General features: G+C 43.6%; 1 protein-coding gene across 14 annotated transcripts in view; it reads left to right on the top strand.

Annotated features, from left to right (window-relative positions):
- The first annotated feature begins 1,195 nt into the window (after positions 1 to 1,195).
- ADPGK (ADP dependent glucokinase) overlaps positions 1,196 to 25,882 on the top strand; it is a 31,098-nt gene continuing 6,411 nt past the window's right edge. For 2 of the 14 annotated variants that reach the window (XM_081506335.1, XM_081506333.1), the window contains exons 1-6: positions 1,380 to 1,780; positions 2,282 to 2,352; positions 8,050 to 8,275; positions 11,798 to 11,860; positions 21,087 to 21,207; positions 25,510 to 25,706. In XM_081506335.1, the coding sequence (XP_081362461.1) occupies positions 8,183 to 8,275; positions 11,798 to 11,860; positions 21,087 to 21,207; positions 25,510 to 25,706 (474 nt within the window). In that variant the 5' untranslated portion in view covers positions 1,380 to 1,780; positions 2,282 to 2,352; positions 8,050 to 8,182. Of the gene's footprint in view, positions 1,781 to 2,281; positions 2,375 to 3,954; positions 4,167 to 8,049; positions 8,276 to 11,797; positions 11,861 to 21,086; positions 21,208 to 23,835; positions 24,013 to 25,509; positions 25,707 to 25,882 lie in introns of those variants that run through there. The other 12 variants (XM_081506327.1, XM_081506326.1, XM_081506329.1 and 9 more) reach the window with 8 other exon arrangements.

Here is a 25,882-nt window from a genome sequence, read left to right as displayed (position 1 = left end):
AGCTTCACACGGATCTCACTGGCTCCTTTCTTTTCTGTGATAGCCCAGATCTCTTCCTGTGTGAACATCTCCTTTGAAAGGGATGTTATGGTCAGGTGGGCTGGGTGGGGTGAGACAGGGAGGGTAGATGACCAGGGTAGAGAAATGCTGGGGGGAGTGAAGCCAAATGCCCAAGATCAAAGCTAGAGAAATAAAGAACCACTGCCAAGTCCAAAGGTCAGGAGCAGAGTGGAAAATCGGACACAGAGCCAAGGTCAGGAGCCAGAAGAACTGGAAAAATGGAAATCATCCAGGAACAAGACTAGGCCTGGCAAGACGGCTGCTGAGAATGAGCTGGCAGCAAGCCTACCTTCACTGACTCTCAACCGAGGCTCAAACACAGAAGAGTCATAGTGAAGACAGCGTCTGCTGGGTTTAAGTCATGTTACCAAGGGAGAAGAGGAGAAACCAGGGGTTCTTAACGTAGGTCCAAAACCCCTTGTGTTGTACACAAGATTGTGTGCATTTGTGCATGTTCTGAGGTTGTTAAAGGGAACAGCGCCCCCAAAGGGTTATTTTAAGGTTCGAAGCTGATCATCCAGCGAGGACAATCCCTGCGGACTCCCCTCAGTCTCGGCAAACGCCCCAAGCAGCTGCAGGTTTCGGTCACCCTCCAAAGGGACAGAGTCCCCCTGCCACTCGTGTCCCCAAGGGGTCACAAGCAGCGCTGCTGCCATCGTATTCCTCCGGGGAGCTCCAAGCCCCGGGTCTGAAAGAGGGTGAGCTTAGTTAACAATGGAGGATGGACAGACTGGCAGAGGGTCAGATTAAAACAGGGGGAGTGTGATTTGTGCCCCTCTGAGGAACTGCGGGTTCAGCTCAAATGGGAACACCGACCGGCTCAAAGACTGACATGAGGTTTACCCGCTTCTTCAAAATCGGTCTGGTTCATCTTACTAGGAAAACAAACGGATCCTTGCCTCTCTATTTTTGGGTACGGATGGAGTTCTGGGAAAGGGTACAGCGCCTGGACAGGCATTATGGCCTTTGTCCAACCTCCCTCAGAGCCTCAAAACCGCGCGCGCCCCCAAGAGCCAAGATTGGGATCAAGAAAGAGGAGGCTCCGCCCCTCTCTTACGCCTTCCCCCCGCCGCGCCCCGCCCATCCGAGGGACCACGGCGCGCCGGCGTGACGTGGCGCCCGACTCTACGTCGGCGCGTGCTGAGCCCGGAAGAGGCGCGGGCCGGGCAGGGGGTTGTTCTCCGCCGCTTCCACGCCTCTGTCTCCATGGCGCTGTGGCGCGGCTCGGCGTTCGCTGGCTTCCTGGCGCTCGCGGTGGGCTGCATCTTCCTGCTGGAGCCGCAGCTGCCGGGGTCGGCCCTGCGCTCGCTGTGGAGTTCGCTGCAGCTGGGGCCCGCGCCCCCAGGAGCCGGCTCCCCTGAGGGCCGGTTGGCAGCCGCCTGGGACGCGCTCATCGTGCGGCCGGCCCGGCGTTGGCGCCGCGTGGCCGTGGGGTGAGTGCCTGCGGGGCCTGCCTCTCTGGGTGTCTCCAGGAGGTGCGGGCCCTCTGGGCCTCTTGAGGGCCGCCTTGGCGGAGGTCAGACGGCTTGGGAGCTGGGAGGTAGAGCCGGCGTGGAAACAGGCTCCTAGAGGTCCCCCGGAGGCCCCTCGGTGCTGGTGTCCACGCTGCCTGCTTGGCGAGAAGCGTCGCACGTCTGGGACGAGCCCCAGTTGTCACTGCTGCCGGGACTTACCAGATTGCTTTTTCCTCTCGACTGGCCCCTGCACCCATGTCGTCTCGGTAGGACCAGCCCCTAGAACCAGCCTAATAGCTTCTTGCAAATACCTGACTCCGTGAAGTTCAAGCCTCTTTCATTCCAATCTCTGCTCTTCTGGCGGCTACTCTTTTGCAATCAGAAATGCTTGGTCTTTCCATTTTAGTGGCACCCTCTTGCATCTGAACTACTTGAAGGTGTGATCGCTCTCTTTAGCTGCTGAGTTTCTTTCTTTACGCCTTGTTTTCGCTTCCTTAATGCCATAGTCTGGAGACCACCGTTCTACTGAAACTTCTCTCTGGAAGCTTATCTAAGCCTTGTGGATTTTCATAATAAGCTTCCGCTTTTAGTCTTCACTGTCTGCTCTCTGCAGCCTTCCACACATTAAGCACACCTTCTCCTTGAAACTCTTTTCTTCCCCAGATTTCAATGACATTGCAATTTTAGGATTCTCCCAAATCACAGTGCCTCCTTTCTTTATATTCTCCTCTCCCGTGTAAGTAAATTATTCCCTCTACGAATTTTAGTTCTCGTCTAAGTTCGACTTGAATATCTTGCCACAAAAGCAGATCTTCTACCAAGTACGCTACTAGTTCCTGTGAGTATTGGGACCACAAAAGGTAAGGTAAAGCAGAGTTATTATGAAGATTAAATAATCTTTGTTATTTAGCATAGTCCTGCTTTAAAGAGCAGACAGCTAATGTTAGGTGGTATTTGTGTATATACATATCTGTTAACACTTTTATTGTTTCTTCAAGTGTATCTTTTAACTCTTCTTTCAAGTTCAGGCACTTTCACCTGCATCCTTATCAGCTTAATTGTCCTCCCTGGTTTTGTGAGTCTTCAGTCAATTCATGGGCTTTCCAGGTGGTGCAGTGGTAAAGAATCTGCCTACCAATGCAAGAGACATGGCTTCCATCCCTGGGTCGGATAGATCCCCTGGAGCCATTCTTGCTTGGCAAATGGCATGAACAGAGGAACCTGATGGGCTACAGTCCATGGGATTGCAAAGAGTCAGACATTACTGAGCACACACTTTCAATAAATATTCATTAACTACATGGTATGCGGCAAGTCCATGCTAAGTTCTAAGGATCCAGGGATGGATGAAGCAAGGCCCCAGCCTCATTTTTTGGAAACAAATATATTCGTTATTGTATTAGTCCACTCAGGCTGCCATAACAGAGGACCACAGACTGGGGGCTTAAACAGCAAACATTTATTTTCTCACAGTTCTCCAGGCTGATAATCCAAGAGGAAGTCCTCTCTTTCAGACTTGCAAATGGCTGCCTTCTCGCTGAGTACTCATATGGCCTTTACTCCATTCGTGAGCACTTCTGGTGTCTCTTCCTCTTCTTAAACTGACAGTAGTCCTATTGGATAATGGCTGCGTGCATATGTACTCAGTCATGTCTGGCTCTTTGTGACCCCAGGGGCTGTAACTTGCCAGTCTCCTCTGTCCAGGCAAGAAGACTGAATTGCCATTTCCTGTTCCAAGGCATCTTCCCAACCTAGGGATCGAACCCTCATCTCCTTTGTCTCCAGCGCTGGCAGGCAGTTTTGTTAACCATTGTACCACCTGGGAATCCTGGATAATGGCCTCATTTAACCTCAGTTACTTCCTTAAATAGTCCCTATCTCCACATACAGTCACATTTGTGGTTAGGGCTTCAATATGAATGGGGGGTGGGGTGGGGGAGAGGGACACAATGCTGTCCATAACAGTTATGAAAAGTGCTTTCTTGTGTCCCAGAGAATAACTAGTAATTCTTCCCGGGATGAAGTTTCAAGAGAAGCTCCATCTAGAAGCTGACAACACATTTACTATTGCTACATCACACATTACCCCACAACTTAGCTTAAACCAATGGTCATTTTATTCCACTATTGTTGAGGTTCAGCTGGGCTTGGCTAGGCGATTCTCATTTGGGGTTTCGTGCAGTTTCAGGCAGATGATGGCTGGGCCTGGGATCATCTCAAGGTGTTGATTGTTGTTGACAGCTGTGATCTCAGTCGTGGTTTTACCTGAACACATTCAGGTGGTTTCTCTTTGTAACTATTTAGCTTTCTCATTGAGGGATGACTGGATTAGGGGAGGGATTCCCCAAGAGGACCAGGCAGTAGCATTAATGCCTTTTATGACCTAACCTTAAAAGCACACAGTGTCACTTCTCCCATAGGCTCAGGTCCAAATGGTTTTGATGAGAGGGGACACGGAACACACCTGGGAGGGAGGAATGTCAGCATCTCATTGTAAAATGAACATGTGGGATGGGACATCTTGTGGCCATCGTGGAAAATATATTCTGCTACAGTGACTTGCATGGGTCAGGCCCTGGAGAAAAAAAGAATTTATCCACAAGAAGGCTAGGGAATAAGCCCACCTGGGAAGAGAGAACCAGATGTGAAAAGGTATTTGGCTTGTTTGACAATAGCAGGTTGGTCCTGTGTTTAGGGCAAGGACTTTATGATAGATGTCAAGATGATACTGAAAGGAGCCTTGTGTGTCAGTGTGGGTCATGGGAAAACCATAAAAGTTTATAAGCAGGTTCAGTCCATGGAGTCGCAAAGAGCTGGACACAGCTGAGCATGAATGGGCATGCACACACACAAATGATGCTAAGTTCTTTTCACAGACTAACTGGAGGAATGGAAAATTTGAGCAGTGGTTCTAACCTATTTGACTGCTTCATATTATTTTTGTGGGTAACAGACTAATAAAGAGTAAAGTCTTGAGACCCTGACACTAGCTATGAAGCCATAGAGCTTTTTCTTGTTTGGCATTGGTGCTAAATAGGTGAGATTTGACAAGAGGTTAGATGTGGTAGAGTAAATAGAAGCAGTTGCAAATGACAGGTTCTTAGTATTGGGGATATTGTAACAACTTCATGTAGGCAGATACAGATATTGTCAAGCTTTCCTGGTGGCTCAGTGGTAAAGAACCCACCTGCAATGCAGGAGATGTGGGTTCAGTCCCTGGACAAGGAAATGGCAACCCACTCCAGTATACTTGCCTGGGAAATCCCATGGACAGAGGAGCCTGGTGGGCTACAGTCCATGAGGATCACACAAGAGTCAGACACCACAACTAAAACAACAATAAATATTGTCATCCAGTTTTCACAGAGAGTGAACGGGGGCTTGGAAACACTGATTTGCCTGTGATCTCACAGCTGTCAAACGCCAGAGGTGCAGCTTAAACTCATTTGTGGCACTGTGTGCCACATTGTTGCCATGAAGAGAGATTTAAGAAAGGAACAAGTTTGTGGGGAAAGGTAACCAGTTTGGTTTCAGAGGGGAGAAATGTACATTCCTGTAGGATTATGGAAGAAGCTGAGCCCTCAGCTGCTGACAGCTAGAGGCTGTAGTTGAGGAGCATGGTCCTTGTCTTTAAGGAATTTACAGACTAGAAGAAACTATTCCTCTTTCCCACCCCAACCCCAAATCTCTGATAATATGCCCAGCAGCCCTGGCCCCCAGCGCCCTCTGCTAGCACAGCCACTTGTGTAGGCATTCAGCATCTGTTACCTCATTTTATCTTCCAGTTGTTTTATCTGTGTCTGTGTTTTCTCAAAACTCTCATTGTAATCTTTGATACATTTCTGTGAAATTCTGCATAAGTGTCAAATGAACATAATTTTGTCTTCTGGTTTTTTTGCTCCACCCTGACCACCCCCACCACACACACATACACACACTTCTTTTCCCTGTAAGTAGTGTGCTTGTTTACATTTTAGTATGCTGTTGAATTGATGTAAGTGTAGAGAAAGATTCCTGTTCTGTTGAAGCATTATAAAATATAACTAGAAAGCAGAGGTAAAAGTACTTTGTTTGGTATCTGGCACATAAGGGTACAATGATTTTATTTTAATAGCTACCAAGTAAATTTTTTCCTAAGATTTTCCCCTTTAGTATTCATGGCATGATTAGGTGGGGGGTGGAAAATCTTCCTATGGTAGTTATATTGTTTTAACTCAAAATTAGTTTAGTTGGGTTTTGTCTTGTGCTGCAAAATGTGCTAAATAGTGTTCTTTTTGGTTTTGTTTTTTGTAACTGGAACTTCCTCCATTCTCATCTTTAAGAAATCAAACTCTACTTAAGTTCTCAGCAGAACTAGATATGGAAGTGATGTGTTTATTGACGTCTATTTTGAGGTCGTTATTTCCAAATATGGGTACATCCCCTTGGTATCTGAACCTTTGCTATGCAGACTCAGGACCCAAATCCATTTAGATACATTTTAGGTAGGACTGCTTCATGGAGATAATGTCCCACGCTATCTAAACTTTCACTGTCTGAACATTGGGAGCCTTCTGGAGTCTGAGAGCCAGGGATACCTGTATTCCTTTTAAGCTTCTATCCTTCATACATCTAATGTGACGTCCAGTAGAAATAAAGGACACTCCATGTGAAGTGGCATTGAGACCAGTTTACAAGGTGTGTTGGTTCGTATCATGTAAGGCTGTGAAAGGAATATGTTATATGAGTAAGAACCTGCCACGTGCATGTCAGTGTGTTTTATGTGCTTTGTATGAAAGGTATACTCACTCCTAGGTTATGCCTTCCCAGTTGACCAGAGTAATTATGTATGTTTGACTTTAAAAGAATAAGACCATTTGAGTATTTAAATACTGTATGGTAGGCAAAAACCTTTTCAAAAATTTGGGATTCATAGGGGAAGAGTTAATAATAGAATCTTAATGAGAATGTAGTCAGCTTTGTGTTGTGAGGAGGGCTGTGTCTCTTCCGGCCCTTGTAAACCTCCCTTGAGTGATGTAAATAATATCTAGCCTACATGAGGACCTTTTAAGAATTATTTGTTCAGTTCTAAAAGTAATATATGCTTATAAATATTAAAAATACATCTGATGAAAAATAAAATTCCTCTCCCTTACTGCGGTCTCTTTCCTCATCTTTAGAGCTGGCCACCATTAACGATTTGGTGATCAAGAGATTTTTAAAGGAGACTAGAAGGGAGACATCGTAGTTATATATTATACACCAGAATCCAATCCATTGGGCCTTCTTGATTGATGAATTTACCTTCTGGTTTCATGAAAAGTGAAAGTGAAGTCGCTCAGTTGTGTCCGATTCTTTGTGACTCCATGGATTGTAGCCTGTCAGGTTCCTCTGTCCATGGGGTTTTCCAGGCAAGAATATCGGAGTGGGTTGCCATTTCCTTCTCTAGGGTATCTTCCCGACCCAGGCTCTTTACCATCTGAGCTACCAGGGAAGCACACAACTTATGGTTTCATAACTGCTTGGAACTAACCTGGATGCTCAGCCACCCTTGTCTCCTAAAGCTGTTTCATTTGGTCATCCAGCCCCACTGGCCGGGACAGCAGAGGCAGGAATAAAGGTGCCTGGGGACTTCATCTACCTCCCCAAAGTATTTGGAAATTCTTTTTTAAGGAATGGCTTTTGGAAAAACACACACACACCACTGAAAATGTAAGCCACAGCTTCCACACACACACCACTGAAAATGTAAGCCACAGCTTCCATGCATGCCTGGGAGAGGTGGGGCCAGACAAGTGTGTTTTATAAATCTGTAAGCATTAACCAGGTGACACCACACTGACTTCTTACCCAGTCTTTAAAGTTCAGGATGAACACCTGCCAGGTGTTGCGTTGCTACAAGGCTGCAGGCGCACTTAAGTCTTTAAGACATCACTCAGCTCTCAGAGTTTCACCTGGAAGTAGTCAGTGTATTTTACCACTATCCTCAGGTGTCTTTTGAGGGAAGGTGGCTTTTGACCAAAACTTTTACCTTGCTTACTTTGTATCAAGCAGTGTTCCTAAACATGTATTATCTTATTTAATCTTCGCAATAGCCCTATGAGTAAAATACTCGTATTACACAATTTTAGAGATGAGGAACCTGAAGACAAGAAACTAAAGTGACTTGCCCAGGTCACACAGCCAGGGTGAATCCAGACAGTTTGGCTCTGCCATCATTTTCTCAGAAATGGTATATTTGTGTCATGACACTTTGTTCTGAAATGCTGAGCACCTGTCTTCTCTCTTTGTAACGAGTGTAAAAGTTTACCAAGTTATTGCCAGGAGTCCTGTGTACAAGTTTACCAAGCTATTGCCAGGATAAGACATACATATCCAGATAAAGTAATCCTCCTTCTACCATATGGTATTTGCTTTCCAGGTCAGGTTTCAGATCCACTTCCTGTGTTTCCCTGTTTGAACACAGGCCTTTGAAACATTTTCCTTTGTTAAATGCAAAGCTGTTGCCCCAGAGCTTCTGTTTCTCTCACACCATCTCTTCCTTCCTTCCTTCTAGCGTCAATGCATGTGTAGATGTAGTGCTGTCAGGGGTGAAGCTCTTGCAGGCGCTTGGCTTGAGTCCTGGGAATGGGAAAGATCACAGCGAGCTGCGTTCGAGGAATGATCTAGAAGAAGCCTTCGTTCACTTCATGAGGAAGGGAGCAGCTGCTGAACGCTTCTTCAGTGATAAGGAAACTTTCCATGACATCGCCCAGGTTGCATCAGAGTTCCCAGAAGCCCAGGTCTGTCTACCAGTGGTAAATTAAGATAGGGTGGGAAAAGATACTTTGTATGGTTTCTAGAAGCAACCAAGGGACTCTTCTCCAGTTCACCTATAGAGGGTGATTGTTGGCAATACAATTCTGTAGTGTTTTTCTCTTTTTGGAAAGGTGTGTATCTGACCTTCCTTTAACTCTGCTATTGCTAGTCATTTCAATTCAGCCAACATTAATGAGGCATACTTATTAAAATTTTAGTCCTGGGTTATCCATGAAATTGCTCAGGTTTAAGGTAGGAAAATGTCTACTCCAGAGTTGTTTGGGTACTGCTTGGCTGATACCTTGCAGTAATATTAATATGGCTCAGTTCTTCCTAAACCGAAAAGGGCCAAACCCACAGAGAAATAGTGACAGTGTCACTCCTGCTTTTCCCATATTTTGACAGTCAAAAATGTCTCCCAGCATGGTCAGATGTTTCCAGGGTCAGGGAGAGAAGGGATGCAAAATCACCCTGATTGAGAACCACTGATCTAGTCTGGTGGCACTCTGACCTGGATGTGCATCAGAGTCATGTGGAAGGTATTGAAACACAGATTCCTGGGCCACCCTTCCAGAGTTCTGATTCAGTACTTGTGGGGTGGTTCCAAGGATTTACCCTTACAGCAAGTTTCCTGGTTATGTTGATGCTATTCTAAACACCTTGTTCTGCGAACGATTGGTCTACAGGGTAAAGACTGTCAGAGATAGAACTTAGGAGTCTCCACACCCACCTGGTGATCACAAACAAGGCTCTGGAGCCTACATGGTCCAGACACTTCCTCAAGGCTCACACACCTGCCAGTTCCCCTGCCCTCACACCTCTTAAGGGCGGGTTTTTGTTGTTTAAGCATCTCTCTTATGCCCAGTGCATCTCATCCCCAATTTTTACCTAAAATCTTCTCTTACCCATCACCCCAGTCTGGGTATACTTCTCACTTGGGGAGCTCTTCAAGTTTTTTTTATTCCTTTGGAAGCCACCCATTTGAACATTAGCAGTGGGCACAGGCATTTCCCAGCTGAGTTTCTCAAGGAGACAGCAAAGCTGTTAAAACCTCAATTAGTCATTTTGATAGCTGAGTTTGGTAGTGAGATTCTGATCATTTTTTTTTCCTTTCTATACACGCAGCGTGGCTTGTGGGATCTCAGTTCCCCAGTGGAATCCTAATCACTGGACCACCAGGGAACTCCCAAGATTCTGATCTTTTATGAAATAGTCTTGATATTCTAACAAGATGGCATATCTACTGCTTAAAAGTCTTTAAGATTGTAGTATCTAAAACACCAGTTTGCTTTCTGTTCTAGTCTCTTTGGCCTTTTGTTTCATAATACAAACATTTTTTCTACAGAAATTTTATCTGTCTTTTACATCATTAAACTATTAACATTATAAAACCTAAAATGTGTTATTTATCTTCCACTAGTGTGACACTTCATTTGGTACCTTGTCAAACGCCCTTAAACTATAAGGCAGATGGACTGATAAACAGCAGTTAATAATAACTATTATATGAAAACTCTAAAATCCATTACATGGAACCTTAATGTTTCCCCTGGGATTTTTAGTAAATTCTTCTAGCCATCAGAGTTAAATAAAAAACTAAGGTTAACATGTTAAAAGGCCAAATTTCAGCCTATATATCACAAAGTTTCAAATTTATCTATAGAAAGCCATTACCGTCCCATCTGAATCCAGTGATCTGTCAACACAAAACTCGGTTGGGCTAAAAGTGTTGTTGATAATCTAGAGTTGAGTTGTTTAGTCTCTGCCTCTGCATGGGGCTAGGGACTGGAGAGGTAAGGTGATAGCATTCATTCCTCCCAAACAGGGCTGTTGATGAAGTTTCTCAGCTTACATAATAGAGCATCAGCCTTATTTCCTATTTGTCAGGTTTCCAGAGCATGTGAATCCATCCATAGCACCAAGGAATACTAGACTTCAATTCTCTGCTCTTCTCCTTTAGGTCCTCAGCTGAGAGATGTGCTGTGTCTTCTTTTAGAACCCATTACCTTTAGAATTTACTCCCAGGAAAGCTTTTATAATTTCCTGATGCATCAATGTGTGTTTCTTCCTTTCTCAGAATCTAGCAGCAGTTACTGAGGACTTACTGTAAGAAGACAGTCCTTGCCCTGAAGGAGCTAGACACGTCCCCAGATGACACTAGCTCAAAAGGACAAGGGCTGTAATGGGGGTCTAGTTCTGAGTCTAGAGGTGGCAAGTAGCAAAGGATCTGTAATCCTCTCTAGGAGGAGGATTGTGAAGATGGAGGTGACCATAGGAAAAGGGCAACAGAAAGCACAGAAAAGGTGACGTTACAGCTGATATTTGAAAAGTGATCAGCTGACCAATGAATGAGAAAGGGGAGGCATCCTAGTCAAAGCAGCAGCATGTGCTTAAAGGCATAGACACAGAGAGGAAGGCAGACTTGGAGAGCTATAGACAGGTGGAAGCAGAAAGGAAAGCAGGGGACAGATAAAGACCTATGTACCTCACTTGAGAGTTGGATTTTAAAACTGATTCAAGAAGATACATGTATCCCAGTGTTCATAGCAGCATTATTTACAGTTGCCAAGATAAGGAAGCAACCTTAGTGTCCATCAACAGATAAAGATGTAGTATGTGTGCACGTGTGCATGCATGTGATAGAATATTACTCAGCCATAAAAAAAAATGAAATTTTGCCATTGTAGCAACATGAATGGACTTGGAGGGTATTGTGCTTAGTGAAATAAAGTCCGAGAAAGACAAATACTGTATGATATTGCTTAGATATGTGGAATCTAAAAAATATATAACAAACTAGTGAATTTAACAAAAAAGAAACAGACTCACAGATAAAGAGAGCAAACTAGTGGTTATCAGTGAGGAGAGGGAAAGGGGGAAGCAGCAATATAGGGGTAGGGGATTAAGCGGTACAAACTGTTAGGTATAAAGTAAGCTACAGGGATATATTGTGCAATATGGGGAATATAGAAAATATTTTATAATAACTATAAATGGGATATAACTTTTAAAAAGTGAATCACTACATTGTACTGTTGTAATTTATATATGAAATATACATCAGGAAAAAAAAATTGAGAGTTGGATTTTCGGTTATTGTAGTATCGAATGATTTTCAGGAGGAGACTGACGTAGTTGTACACTTATTTTAGAAGGATCACAGTGCAGAAGATAAAAGTCTGTCCATACTTGTCGTATCTCCTTTTGTTTCATTTATCTGTTCTGGCTGCCTGGAAGCTCAAGGCCAAGGTTGATCTACAGTTTAGGCAATTAAACTGTTTGCCAAAGGTAGCAATTTGTTTTTTTCCACCTTTCCTTATAACTCATTGTCTCCTCATCTGTGGGGTTAATTTTTTATTAACCCCATCTGTGTGTACGTGTTGTAAAGTCACCTCAAATTTTTTGGGGAAAAAAATGGACTATAATTAAATAAATCAAAACATTATTAAGCTTGAGTAGCATAGTTATGCTAAAAAACTGCCTAATAACCTTGAACTGTCTTACAGCACTATGTAGGAGGAAATGCAGCTTTAATTGGACAGAAGTTTGCAGCCAACTCAGATTTAAAGGTAAGTCAGATTCCCAGATTAAAACCTATATCCTTCACTAGTATTGCATTAATTTTAGGGGCAATACAGAGTACCTGTCTGTTCCTTGATTCAGCTTGCCTGGGACTCTTGTTAGGAATATAGTCATCGAAGGAGAGAAGTGGTAGCTGATGATTTCTGAGTGTTTACTACATGCCTGATGTTGTCTCCTGTGTGTGACGTAGATTACCTCATTTAATCCCTGCAATAACCTATAAGGTCATAGGTACTGTTGTTGGTACTGTTATTGTCATGCTTTCTACGTAAAGCTTGCGGCATAGAGAGGTTTACAGCTAGAACAATTGTATTGAACAGATAGAACAGTTGTAACCTAGGACCCCAGAGTCCATTTTCTCAAGTACCTTACCGTGTAATCATTAAGAGTGTGTGGGCTCTGGAGTCAGTGCCTGAGGCTGGGGATTGTGCAGAGATAAGAGAAGACTTAGTTGGCTGATTCTTGAGGCTGGATCCAGAGTGTTAAAAACAAAGGCCACTGGATGGGGGTTTTTAGGGTCGCGTCTTCAAGTCTTAAATCATTTGGTTTAAGTAGAATTAAAACTACTGCTATGTTCAAAATAGCTTCTGAGTAAGAAGTTCTTTTGCTGCAAGTGGAGTAGGTCTGAGAGGGAAAGCCAACAAGGAGGTTATTGCTGTTGTCTTGTAAAAGCAGTCATTTTACAGCAAGACCACAGCACTAACCTCCTTGCTGGTTTTGGCTCGAGTAGCCAGAAGTGGAGAAACATGTCTACTTAAAGCCTAGTGGAATCATTTGGTGATAGACCATATGTAGGGACAAAGAAGGTAAGTTTAAGAGATGGTTCTGAAGTAAATGAACTTGAGAAGTGCAGAATAGATGTGACTACTGACGATGGAGAGAGGGAACCATCAACAGTTCTTAGGGGTACAGAATCAAAAGTGCAAAGACGGACCCAGAAACACAGATAAATGATCAACAGTTTGAGAGGACAAAATTCATATGGACCCACAGCATACACAAAGGGATGGATGTGCTTAGATATAGAGAGCATATTAAAGTGTGGACATTCACATTTTTATAAGGATTAAAGTTTTCATAAAATTACAGTGGGAAATTTTTAAGAGTCATTATCTTTACAGATAGTAATAAACTCTCAAACAAAAAATATTAGAAGTTCCAGAGCTGATCTTGAGAAGTACTGCCAGCTAATGGATGGAAGGGAAGATCAATCATACGCTCATTGGAGAGAACCTAGGCCCTTTGCATCAGAATCCTGAGCATTTGTTTGGGTCCCTAAAAGAACACCCTCTTGACCCTGAGAAGTAATTTAATTCTGTCCCTGGAAGTTCTAGGTTAGATGTTCCTTTCAGTATTTCCTCTTCTGAGACCAGTATTTGCTGTCGGTCATTGGAGAAGCTGGGCCTGAGACCAGTCCAATTGGAAAGTATTTGGTAAGAAAAAGGGGAAGAAAAAAAGAGAGAGTCTGACCTTAGTAAAAGATTGAGGAAAAGAAAAAGGTATCTGTTACTCCTTCATCAGACTGTTATGATCTTCACAATAATCTGATGGATTTGGGTATTACCATCCTTTTAAAGAAAGGAGGTCCAGAGAGGTTAAGTAATGTGCCCAGGGTCACCCAGCTAGTGGTAGATGATAAAATAACAAAGCCAGGATTCAAACACCGGCTCTGCCTTGACCTCACCACCCTATACTGCTGTCTCAGATTAAATTTAACTTGCTGAAATGCTTCTCAACATGACCAAGTGATCATCTAAAAACAACCACAGATTAAGGAGAAGGAAATGGCAACCCACTCCAGTATTCTTGTCTGGAGAATCCCAGGGACACAGGATCCTGGTGGGCTGCCATCTGTGGGATTGCACAGAGTCAGACACGACTGAAGCGAAATAGCAGCAGCAGCAGCAGCATTTTCCATAGGCAATAATGATCATTAACATTTTCATAGTTCTTACTGTTTCCCAGGCACTGTCTTAACTGCTTTACTTTATATTAACCTATTTGATCCTCAAAATGCCCTGTGAGGGAAGTCTATTATTATCCCCATTTTGTAGATAGGAAAAATGAGGCATGGAGAAGTTAAAGCTGTTCAAGGTCACATACCTAGTAAGGAGTGGAGCTGGAATTTGAACCCAAGTAGTCTAGCTCCAGAGTCCATGTTCTTTCCAAGCAAACTATGTTGTGTCTCAGAAATAGACCCTGGTGAATATAATACAGGCAGATGTTATGGAATGGTGAAATAGAAGCCAGATAGCAGAAGAGAGCAGTGTCATTATGAAATGTATTTTGGAATTTAGCCAAGGAGATGTTGGATCTTGTCAGATGCTGCTTCTGCATCTGTTGAGATGATTGTGTGGTTTTTGCTTTTTACTTTGGTAAATGGTAATTACACTGATTTTTCAAATGTCAAACAAACCATGTATCCCAGAATAAACCTCACTTGCTTCTGATGTATTACCCTTTTTATATATCGTTGGATTCAGTTTACTTACGTTTTGTTTAAAATTTTTACATCAATTTCCCTGGGGAATATTGATCTGTATTTTTCTTTCCTCATATGTCTGTCTGATTTTAGTATTAGGGTAATACTGACCTAATAGAATGAATTGGGGAGTATTTCGATTTTTTTAAAAAAGTGTTTGTGTAGAATTCACCAGTGAAGCCCTCCAGGCATAAAGTTTTTCTGCTGTTTGGTTGGTTTTTAGTGTTTTATTTTTCCATTTCACTTTGTTGTTTTGGGAAGCGGGGGTTAAAAATTTTTATTGGAGTATAGTTTATTTGCAATGTGGTGTTAGTTTCAGGTGTACAACAACGTATATTAGTTACACATATATTCACTACTTTTTTGAATTCTTTTCCCATGTAGAGGCCTGAAGTTTTTGATGTGGAAAGGTGTTTCATGATTTGATAAAAAGAAATTCAGAGTATCTGCTTCTTGAGTGAGCTTTGGTAGTTTTGTCTCTCAGGAAATGTGTCCATTTCATCTAAGTTGTTGAATTTATTGGCATGAAGTTAATCATAATGTTCCTTTACTCCCTTAAGTCTATGGAATCTGTAGTGATGTTCTGTCTTTCCTGATACTGGTAATCTATATATTTTTCTTTTTCCTTTTCCTTGATAAGTCTGGCTATTGGTTTATCAACTTTATTGATCTTTCCAATAAATAAAGAGCTTTCAGTTTCACTGATTTTTTTTTTTTCTGTATTTTTTTTTCTTTTCTATTTCATTGGTTTCTGTTTGTTTTTAATTTAACTTCCATTTTGTAGTTTCTTAAAGCCATGGCTAAGGTCACTGATTTGAGAACTTCCTTGTTTTCTGATGCAGGGTGTTAGTGCTGTAAACGTCCCCTTAAGTACTGTTTTAGCTGTATCCCCCAGAGTTTGATTCTTTGTTTTTATTTTCATTCAATCCAGATGCTTGCTGATTTCCCTTTGATTTCTTGAGATGAGATATTTTAATAGCCTATCTTGTGGAATACTTAGTGTGTTATTTAGTTTCTAAATATTGAGAGGGTTTCCACATATCTTTATATTATTGATTTCTGTTTTAATTCCATTGTGATCAGAGAATATGCTTTTCCGATTCCTGTTAAATTTATGGAGACTTTTATGACCTTGCATATAGTGTATCTTGGTAAACACTTGGGTAGAGTGTTCTATCAATGTCAGTTAGGCCAAGTTGATTGATAATGTTTTTCAAGTCTTCTATAGTCTTCTGATTTTCAGTCTACTTGATTTATCTACTATTGAGAGAGAGATATTGACATCTTAGACAATAATTATGGACTTGTCTGTTTCCCTTGAAGTGCTGTAACTTTTTGGTTCATGTGTTTTTAAGCCTCTTTTTAGATGCATAACTATTTAGCATTTGCCATCTGCCTCTATGGAGTTTCCCTGGTGGCTCAGAGGGTAAAGCATCTGCCCACAATGCGGGAGACCCAGGTTCAATCCCTCAGTCGGGAAGATCCCCTGGAGCAGGAAATGGCACCCCACTCCAGTACTCTTGCCTGGAAAATCCCATGGACAGAGGAGTCTGGTAGGTTACAGTCCACAGAGTCGCACCGAGTCGGACGCGACTGGGCGACTTCACTTTCTTTCTTTCTTTCATGGACTGACTTTTTTTTTTTTTTTATCATTACCAGGGATAACGAAAATAATTTCATAATATTCTTTGCTCTGTAATCAATTTTAATTAAAAAATAGCCTTTCCAGTTTCGATTAGTGTCATCACGATATATCTTTTCCCATTCGTCTGCTTTTAACGTGTTTGTGTCTATATTTAGAATGTGTTTCTTGTAAAGCAGCATACAGTTGAGGCTTGATTTTTACTGCACTTTGACATTCCTTACCTTTTTTCTTTTTTTTTTTTGGCTGCGCTAGGTCTTTGTTGCTATGCTCGGGCTTTCTCTAGTTGCAGTGCACAGGCTTCTCTTGTTGCAGAGCAAGGGCTCCAGGGCACATGGGCTCATTAGTTGTGGTGCATAGGCTTAGTTGTCCCTCAGCATGTGGAATCTTCCCACCAGGGATCAAAACCCATGTCCTCTGCATTGGCAGGCAGATTCTTAACCACTGGGCCATCAGGGAAGTCCTCCCTGTCTTTTAATTGGGGTATTTAGACCATTTTTATTTAGTGTCGTTGTTATATCAAGTTAAATTTAAATCTCACAGCTTGCTTCTTGTTTTTTTAGTGGTTGATTTAGGATTAATGATGTACATTTTTAGGTTATCACAGTCTGCTTTCAAGTGATATTATTAAACCACCAGGTAGAATGTAAGAACTTTACAATAGTGTGCCTTCATTTCTCACCTCCAGTCTTTATACTGTTGCTGGCATGTATGTTACTTCTAGACAGACTATACATCTCACACTATGCTGTTAATACTTTTCTTCAAATAGTTAATTATCTTTTAAAGACAGTTAAATAATAAAAAGATCTTATGTACTTATACAGAGTACCATTCCTGGCATTCTTTGTTTGTTTAGATTAGTATTTCCATCTGGTATTTTTCTTCTGCCTGAAGGATTTCCTTTAATAGTTATTGTAATACAGGTCTGCTGGTGATTAATTCTTTCAGGTTCTGTATATCTCATTGTTGTTCAGTCAGTAAGTCCTGTCTGATTCTTTATGACTCCATGGACTGCAGCACCCAGGCTTCCCTGTCCTTCACTATCTCCTGGAGTTTGCTCAGACTCGTGTCCATTGAGTCAGTGATGCCATCCAACCATCTCATCCTCTGTTGCCCTCTTCTCCTGCCCTCAATCTTTCCCAGCATCAGGTAGCCAAAGTATTGGAGCTTCAGCATCAGTACTTCCAATGAATATTCATGATTGATTTCCTTTAGAATTAACTGGTTTGATTTCTTTGCTGTCCAAGGGACTCTCAAGAGTATTCTCTGGCACCACAGTTCAAAAGCATCAATTCTTCAGCACTCTGCTTTTTCTTTAGGGTCCAACTCTCACATCTGTACATGACTACTAGAAAAATCATAGCTTTGACTGTATGGACCTTTGTCAGCAAAGTGATGTCTCTGCTTTTTAACACACTGTCTACGTTGGTCATAGCTTTTCTTCCAGGGAGCAAGTGTCTTTTAATTTCATGGCTGCAGTCACCATCCGCATTGATTTTGGAGCCCAAGAATATGAAATCTGACACTGTTTCTACTTTTGCCTCATCTGTTTGCAATGAAGTGATAGGACCAGATGTCATAGTCATAGTTTTTTGAATGTTGAGTTTTAAGCCAACTTTTTCACTCTTCTCTTTCACCTTCATCAAGAGGATCTTTAGTTCCTCTTCGCTTTCTGCCATAAGGGTGGTGTCGTCTGCATATCTGAGGTTATTAATAGTTCTCCTGGCAATCTTGGTTCCAGCTTGTGTTTCATCCAGCCTGGCATTTCTCATGATGTACTCTACATAGAAGTTAAATAAGCAGGGTGACAATATACAGCCTTCATGTACTCCTTTCCCAATTTTGAGCCAGTCCGTTGTTCCATGTGTGGCTCTAACTTGCTTCTTGACCTGAATACAGGTTTCTCAGAAGGCAGGTAAGATGGTCTGGTATTCCCATCTCTTTAAGAATTTTCCACAGTTTATTGTGATCCACACAGTCAAAGGCTTTAGAGTAGTCAATGAAGCAGATGTTTATCTGAAATTCTTTTGCTTTTTCTATGATCCAACGTATACTGACAATTTGATCTCTGTTTCCTGTGCCTTTTCTAAATCTGGCTTGTACATTTGGAATTTCTCGGTTCACCCACTGTTGAAACCTGGCTTTTTTGAGCATTACTTTGCTAGCATGTGAAATGAGCACAATTATATGGTAGTTTGAACATTCTTTGGCATTGCATTTCTTTGGGATTGGAATTAAAATTGATCTTTACTGGTCCTGTGGCCACTGCTGAGTTTTCCAAATCTGCTGGCATATTGAGTGCAGCACTTGAACAGCATCATTTTAGGATTTGAAATAGCTAGTCTGAAATTTTGTCACCTCTGCTAGCTTTGTTCGTAGTGATGCTTCCTAAGGCCCACTTGACTTCACACTCCAGGATGTCTGGCTCTCAGTGAATGACCACACCATCGTGGTTATCCGGGTTGTTAAGATCTTTTTTGTGCAGTTCTTCTGTGTATTCTTGCCACCTCTTCTTCATATCTTCTGCTTCTCTTAGGTCCTTGCCATTTCTGTCCTTTATCGAGCCCATCTTTGCATGAAATGTTCCCTTGGTATCTCCAATTTTCTTGAAGAGATCACTCAGTTCAGTTCAGTTGCTCAGTCGTGTCCGACTCTTTGTGACCCCATGAACCGCAGCACACCAGGCCTCCCTGTCCATCACCAACTCCCGGAGTCTACCCAAACTCATGTCCATCAAGTCGTTGATGCCATCCAGCCATCTCATCCTCTCTTGTCCCCTTCTCCTCCTGCCCCCAATCCTTCTCAGCATCAGGGTCTTTTCCAATGAGTTAACTCTTTGCATGAGGTGGCCAAAGTATTGGAGTTTCAGCTTCAACATCAGTCCTTCCATTGAACACCCAGGACTGATTTCCTTTAGGATGGACTGGTTGGATCTTCTTGCAGTCCAACGGACTCTAGAGATCACTAGTCTTTCTCATTCTGTTGTTTTCCTCAATTTCTTTGCATTGTTCACTTAAGAAGGCTTTCTTAACTCTCCTTGCTCTTCTCTGGAATTCTACATTCAGATGGGTATATCTTTCCCTTTCTCCTTTTCTTTTCACTTTTCTTCTTTCCTCAGCTATTTGTAAGGCCTCCTCGTACAACCATTTTGCCTTCTTGCATTTCTTTTTCTGTGGGATGGTTTTGGTTTCCACCTCCAGTACAGTGTTATGAACCTCCATCCATAGTTCTTCAGGCACTCTGTCTACCAGATCTAATCCCTTGAATCTGTTTGTCACCTCCACTGTAGAGTCATAAGGGATTTGATTTAGGTCATACCTGAATGGTCTAGTGGTTTTGCCTACTTTCTTCAATTTAAGTCTGAATTTTGCAATAAGGAGCTGATGATCTGAGTCACAGTCAGCTCCAGGTCTTGTTTTTACTGACTGTATAGAGCTTCTCCATCTTCAGCTATAAAGAATAAAATCAGTCTGATTTTGGTATTGACCGTCTATGTATCCAAAAATTCTTTGGGGCTCATTTGCAGAGGGATTTGTAGGGCTTATTTAGTTTTTTTTCTGTTTCATAGGTATCACTGTCCTTTGTTGCCCAATGCCCAAATTTTCTGGAAACCGTTGTTTCATGTATTTTATCTGTTTTGTTGTTATTGTTTTAGGTAGGAGGGTACATCTGGCCCTTGTTGTCTCACCTTGGAAACTGAGATTCCAGCCAAGAATTCGAGAAAATAAATAAAATTATAAGGGTGAGACTTTTCAGATTTAGCAAATAGCAGACGTGTGTCAAGGAGAGGGAGATGTATATTTGCCCAGAAGCTGGGATTTCTTAGATACATGAAAATGCCTCTGTATAAACAAGTGATTAATTAGCAAGTAAAAATACTTTTGGAAACTTCTGGTGGGGCATATTAAACTTGAAATGGCAACAATCATCTCTGAAGACTTTCCTTTGATTCCTGGTCCAAGCCTTCATGCTCCAGTGGTTTTGAGTGGCCTGGTCACGAGTGGGGCCAGAGCTGGCATGGCAGAAACAGCAGAAGGTGTGAAATGGCTTCTAGAAGGAACTGCCAGGAAGAGGCCCAGGTTGGAATTGAAGAAAATGTTTTTTAAAAGTTGGCAGCATACCTCCCCCCAAACTTTATGAACTGAAGCGTTCTTTAATTCTTCTGTTGGGAAGTCTGTCTTGTTCACAAAGCAGCTTAGTATAGTAGGGAGCCAGACTCCACAAGTTAGGTAACTGGTTGATTAGAGCCTTGTGACCCTGAGGTTCTTTTCTATACTGTGTAAAAGTCAACCAGTTGCTTTTGTCTGGCAGCTTTGAGCAGACAGCATCCTGTATCTCTTTGCCTACACAGGATGTGAGTCAGTAAAGAAAAGCGAGAAAGTGAGGTACAGTGCATCTTAGTCTTCTCAGGCTGCCTGATGACAAAATGCTGTAGACCAGGTGGCTTGAACAACAGAAACTTATTTTCTCAGAGTTCTGGAGGCTGGAAAGCCCCAGGATCACAGTTGCAGCAGGGTCTGGTTTCTGATGAGAGTTCTCTTTCCAGCTTGCAGACAGCTGCCTGCCTGTGTGTCCTCACAGGGCCTTTCTTTAATGGATGTAGTGGAGAAAGAGCAATCTCTCGCTCTCTCCCTTTTCTTCTAAGGCCACCAGTCCGATTGAATTAGGAACCTACCCATATGACCTCATTTACCTCCTGAAAACCCTGTCCAGGTATCATCACACTGACAGTTAGACTTCGACATGGAAACCAGGGGGGCGGGGGGAGGGGTGGGGAACAAACTTTCAGCCCCTAACAGAGTGCGTGGAATTCAGCAGAAGCATGAGTACCTGTGTAACACATGTGGATCCGTGACAAGGGTCTTTTGTCAGCCTCTCATTTCTGGCTACATTGTGTCCATACCCTCCAGGCCTGCACTCTGGTAGTAGCTCTCCCCTTCCATACTTCCAAACCAAAAGCTTTCAGAATTGGATTTGGAGTCCAGTGTTTTTTGTTGAAACAAATGAAAGTGCTGGATGTACCTTACTGAACCGATTTCATGGGAAAGGGGGCAGATCTGATAGACTTCGTATTGCTTGTCTCCAGGTTCTTCTTTGTGGTCCAGTTGGTCCAAAGCTGCATGAGCTTCTTGATGACAATGTATTTGTCCCACCAGAGTCATTGCAGGAAGTGGATGAGTTCCACCTCATTTTAGAGTATCAAGCAGGTAAGAGGAAATGAGTAAGTAATGGCATAAGCCTGGTCAGAAGGCTGTGTGTTGTCAGGTGGGGGTATCAGTGTGCTAGAAATGTTTGTTTGTAGATTGGCAGGGCCCTGTTCTTGCCTTACCACAGGTTTCCTGGTCCCTGGTCCTATGGAGCTGATACAGGCCCTTGTCTCAAGGGAGAGTATTACAACACTGAATAAAGTTACCAGGCCATCAAGTATGATTGATCTGAACCCAAGAGAAATCAGGCTGTAGGAGAGCTGGCACCTTAAATGAAAATGTGTGAAACACATGTATATACAGTTTTCCTTCATTACGAAGAAAAGAGAAGGGCAGGTAACATCTCTGAGCTCTGTGCCAGGTTCTGCCCTCGGCCTTGCTGGCCAGCTGTTCCAGGCTGCTCAGGATTAATCCCAGGCCTCTGGCAAACTTCCTTTGAAGGATTTTCCTTTCCTTTGGGTGAGTTAGTGGAAGTGTTTTATATTTAACAACACATACTATTTCCCATTATATAATGTTGCAAGATTTATAACTCCAAATTCACCCCATCTTACCCTACCCCAGCTAGATTTTATGTGTTACACAGAACACAGATCTGATTTCTGAGAGACTCTAAATACCTGAATGTATCTTAATTGCGTATTTGATTCCATGTTTTGCTGTTGTATCTTTCCTGTGCACAGAACTCTTGAATTTCCGATTCATCACATTATTAACGCAAGTTAAAGATGTAAGCATCTAAATAGACTAATTAGTACCTTAAAGCAGTACTTAGTTAATATGCATTAGCAAAGTGCTTCCAAGTCTGATGCTTAAGAAACCCTTACCTACTAGAGTAATTGACTATAAGATATAAAATATAGTGTATCTTAAAAATTATGCCTTCCTCTAAGTACAAAAAGAGAATTGCTTCTGTTTCTCTTTTGGATGCTTACTAGAACTGAGGGTGTTAGGAAGGGCAGGCAGGGTCTGAAAATTAGAGCCAGAATGTTGGGCTGGGCGGTTCCCATTTGCACAGTTTTTGAGTTTCTCTCAATTTTCATGGGAAAGCAGAGTAATGGCTTTTAATGCCTAAAGGTAGTGGTGAAGAGTGAACTGCTTCAGTGAAAGGCATGAGTCAGTCTGTTGACTGGAAGGGTCTAGAATGGCTGAAGGTGTGCCTTTGGGGTGCTACTGCCGCTGCTGCTAGTTGCGTATCCGTCTCATGTTCGCTTTGTTGGTGCTCCCTTCCGGGCTTGTGCTCCCTGTTCCAGTCATTTTCCCTGGTGATGACAGAGTGGAGAGAACTAGCACCAAGCCTTTGGTGTATTTGACAGCTGTGCCTTGTATGTGGTAAAGAAGACAGCACAGCTTATCTTGAGAAGAGATTGTCTCCATCCTTGAGTTTACATGCTTCCTACTTTCGGTTTTCTTTTCCATGCCTTATTTCTTAGTACTAAGCAGTGGCCTTCCAGTCAGCTCAATGTGAAGTTACATTTTCATCAGCCTCTGGAGGAAACCTAGTCTAGTGGCAGCAGCCCTCAGGTCAGCTCTCTTAACATAAATCCATCCCCAGCTTCTCTCTAACCTAGATGGATAAATTCCCAGAGGGGATTTGTCAATATTTTTCCCTTCTCTCCTACCAGACCTCCTCAGGGAAGCTTATTTTCAGGCTTTGGGCCAGTGAGTCACTGCATAGGTTTTGCTGACTTACTGGCTGAAGGGCAGGATCATAAACTGAGAGAAGGGATCACTTAAGGAAATAAATTCAAAACTTAGAAAAGAGGGGCATGGACTTTTATCACAGGCTCACCCTGTCTGTGTTTCAGTCATTTCTTGGGCCACTCCATCAGTCCTGTGGAAACTGCCAGCGGTCAGCTCTCCACATCCCTCGTCTTTGCCTTGCAGAAGCATGTTTATTTTTTGCCTCCCTCTCCTTTTTGCTGAGGAAATTAGTTTGTTTTGAATGCTGTGTGGTTCTTCTCTCCTAGGTTAAGTTAGATCGTGCTTCTGCACAGTTTTGCTCTGAGTAGCAGTTCCAGGTGTTGTCCTGTGGAGACTACCCGTGTTGCGTGTTTTTACCACTGTACAGAATTTTGTTGGTTGGGGAAGTGTTGGTTTAGAATGCATACCCCACATCGTTTGTGTCATGGGCACCTGAGTCATCAGTCCTCTTCCTCACTTGTTCCTTTGCTGATTCGGTCTTGTGGCTGAATGCCAGGTGTGGTGTGAGGCAGTAGAAGTGTGTTGGTAGAAGAAGACACGGGCCCTTTCCTCAGCCCACACATCACTACAGGAGGTGTCCTCTTGAATAAATGATTGCACAGTCGCATGCCAAGTCCTCTAATACAGCAGTGGCCCAGGGAAGAAGGTACCAGAATTGAGTCTACTCAGAGGTGACAGTTCAGTGAGGACCCCTGCATTGGGTCTTCAGATATGAAGCAGAGGGGGAATGCTGCCGTCAGCTCTGTGGATCACCATGGGGCATTTTCTTTGGACAAATAATAAGATATGGGCTAGGAGTTACGAAAGGAATGTGGTGTTTTAACAAATATAACCATTACATCAGGTTTTAGGAAATTGGTGATGTTTTCTTTCCTGCTTTCATAGGTTTTTATACATATGTCCCACATATAAAATGTTTTTCAGAGGAATGGATTCAGCAAAGCTGAACTCAGAACAAGGGGAGGATGGCCACCACTCCCCCTCCCCCCCCAAAAAAAAACACAGAGGCCCAGCAGAGGAAGGAAGGAAGGAAGGAAGGAAGGAAGTGGGGCGCTGACCCAGGGAACAGAGCAGCTTGCAGCATGCAGACCGTCTGCCAGGGTTAGTCTGCCTTGGGGAAAAACTTTCTGAAGGAATAGCCAGTAAATGATAAAACCAATAAAAAACTAGGTTTCATCATATGGACTTCAATTTTGTAAATGGGACAGATGCTTCATGTGGAAGGAAAGCTGTGTAAACCTGGGCCATAAATCATGCCAGTTTCTGGCAGCACCCCAGGCTGGGGGTGACTGCTTTCCCCCTGGTGCTCAGGGGGACATGGCCTCTAAGGAATTGCCTAGGCAGCCCTTAGGCTGAGTTTTGAGATTTTCAAGACTTTAAGGAGAGGAATGTGGGATCTGCATGGTATGGTGCAGAGTGAGCATGGAAAACCCTCTTGCCCCCACACCACCCCCTCCCTTAGGACTCAGGCACTAGCACCCTCCCCTCGAGGGCTTGGCAGCTGTATGTATGTGGGGGGGGGGGTCTTAACTGGTATTTCACCACCTAACTGCATATCAGGATCTACGAGGGGATGCCATCTGCACATTAAAAACTGGGTTCTGACTCCTGGCCAATGCTGAGAGGCACTCCTGTAGCTGCATAGACTCCCAGCTACTACCCCTGCCCGGGACCCAGCCAGGGAGGGTCTGGCCTCCTCCTGCTTGGATCAGATTAGTGAACACTGAGTGGGCAGTCTGCACAGGGGACTGTGACTGGGTTGTGGGAATCAGAGACACACAGTGTTGAGTGGGGATGTGGCCCAAAGATGAGTAATGATACAGGGTTGAACACTAGATAAGACAGTAGAAAACTCAAAGCAAAGTGACAGCACCAAACCATGTAAAAGAAACCACTGGATCCTCAAAGGAGTAGGCACACACCTCAGGCTGAGCCGTCAGCAACCATTTAGGGGGGAAATAATGCGTGAACTTGGTCTTTATTCCTTATTACAGTCATTATTCCACAGCAGCTTGCTCATAGGAGGCTAGAGGAGCCATTTACTCTTAGCTTCCAGATCAAATGCCCAGAAATCACCAGTGGGCAGCCCGGCTGGGGGAGTGGGGTGTGGTCAGCCTGGCTGTTGGAATTCCAGCCTCCTTAGGTCCCAACGAAATGACAGGTGCTAGGGCGTTCCCATGAGGTGGAAGTTGCTTCAGGAAAGGCAGCCTGTCCTGCACCTCAGGGCCCACACGGTGTGCTGCACACTGGTGTTTAGGAGTCATGCTCTGGGTGGGGAGGGACACGGGCTCCTGGGTATGAGAGCTGAGTGGACAGGAGAACTTTGCCGGGACTCGAGGGGCGTGACCCTGCCAGCCCTTGACAAAGACGCACAGCACCCATACTGTGTTTTTGTGGGGTTGGGGTTTCTGGTTCATTGCTGATCACCGTCCTGGCTGTGGCACCATGCTCCCCTTAGGCCGTGGCAGCTGGGGTTCACTCAACCAGAGGCCCACCTGCCCCGAGCCAAGGCTCTAGTGAGGCCCTGCTATCCCCACACAGCTTGGAGACTCAAAGCCTCTTCCTTTTCTTCCCGTTGTGTTGACTGGGCTTTTCTAGGGGAGGAGTGGGGCCAGTTAAAAGCTCCCCATGCCAACCGGTTCATCTTCTCCCACGACCTCTCCAACGGGGCCATGAATATGCTGGAGGTGTTTGTGTCTAGCCTGGAGGAGTTCCAGCCAGACCTGGTGGTCCTCTCTGGATTGCACATGATGGAGGGACACAGCAAGGAGTTCCAGAGGAAGAGGCTCTTGGAGGTAATGGCGGCACTGCCACAGAATGTCACAGATTGCAGCTCATGTTCTCCTTCGGATTCCCGCCTCTCTCAGCGCTGCAGCCTGCACTGCCTTGCCCTAGGTCCTAGCCTCCCGGGATGGGTCGTGGTAGCCAAGAAGCCTGCCTCCCACTCCAGCGAGGCGCCTCACGGTGTTCT

The sequence above is a fragment of the Giraffa tippelskirchi genome, chromosome 7 (genome assembly GCF_054371585.1).
Source record: "Giraffa tippelskirchi isolate mGirTip1 chromosome 7, T2T-mGirTip1v1.2.pri, whole genome shotgun sequence".
NCBI classification, from domain to species: Eukaryota; Metazoa; Chordata; class Mammalia; order Artiodactyla; family Giraffidae; genus Giraffa; species Giraffa tippelskirchi.
Note: the sequence above shows the minus strand (reverse complement) of the source record. Positions and strands in the feature narration are given on the sequence as shown.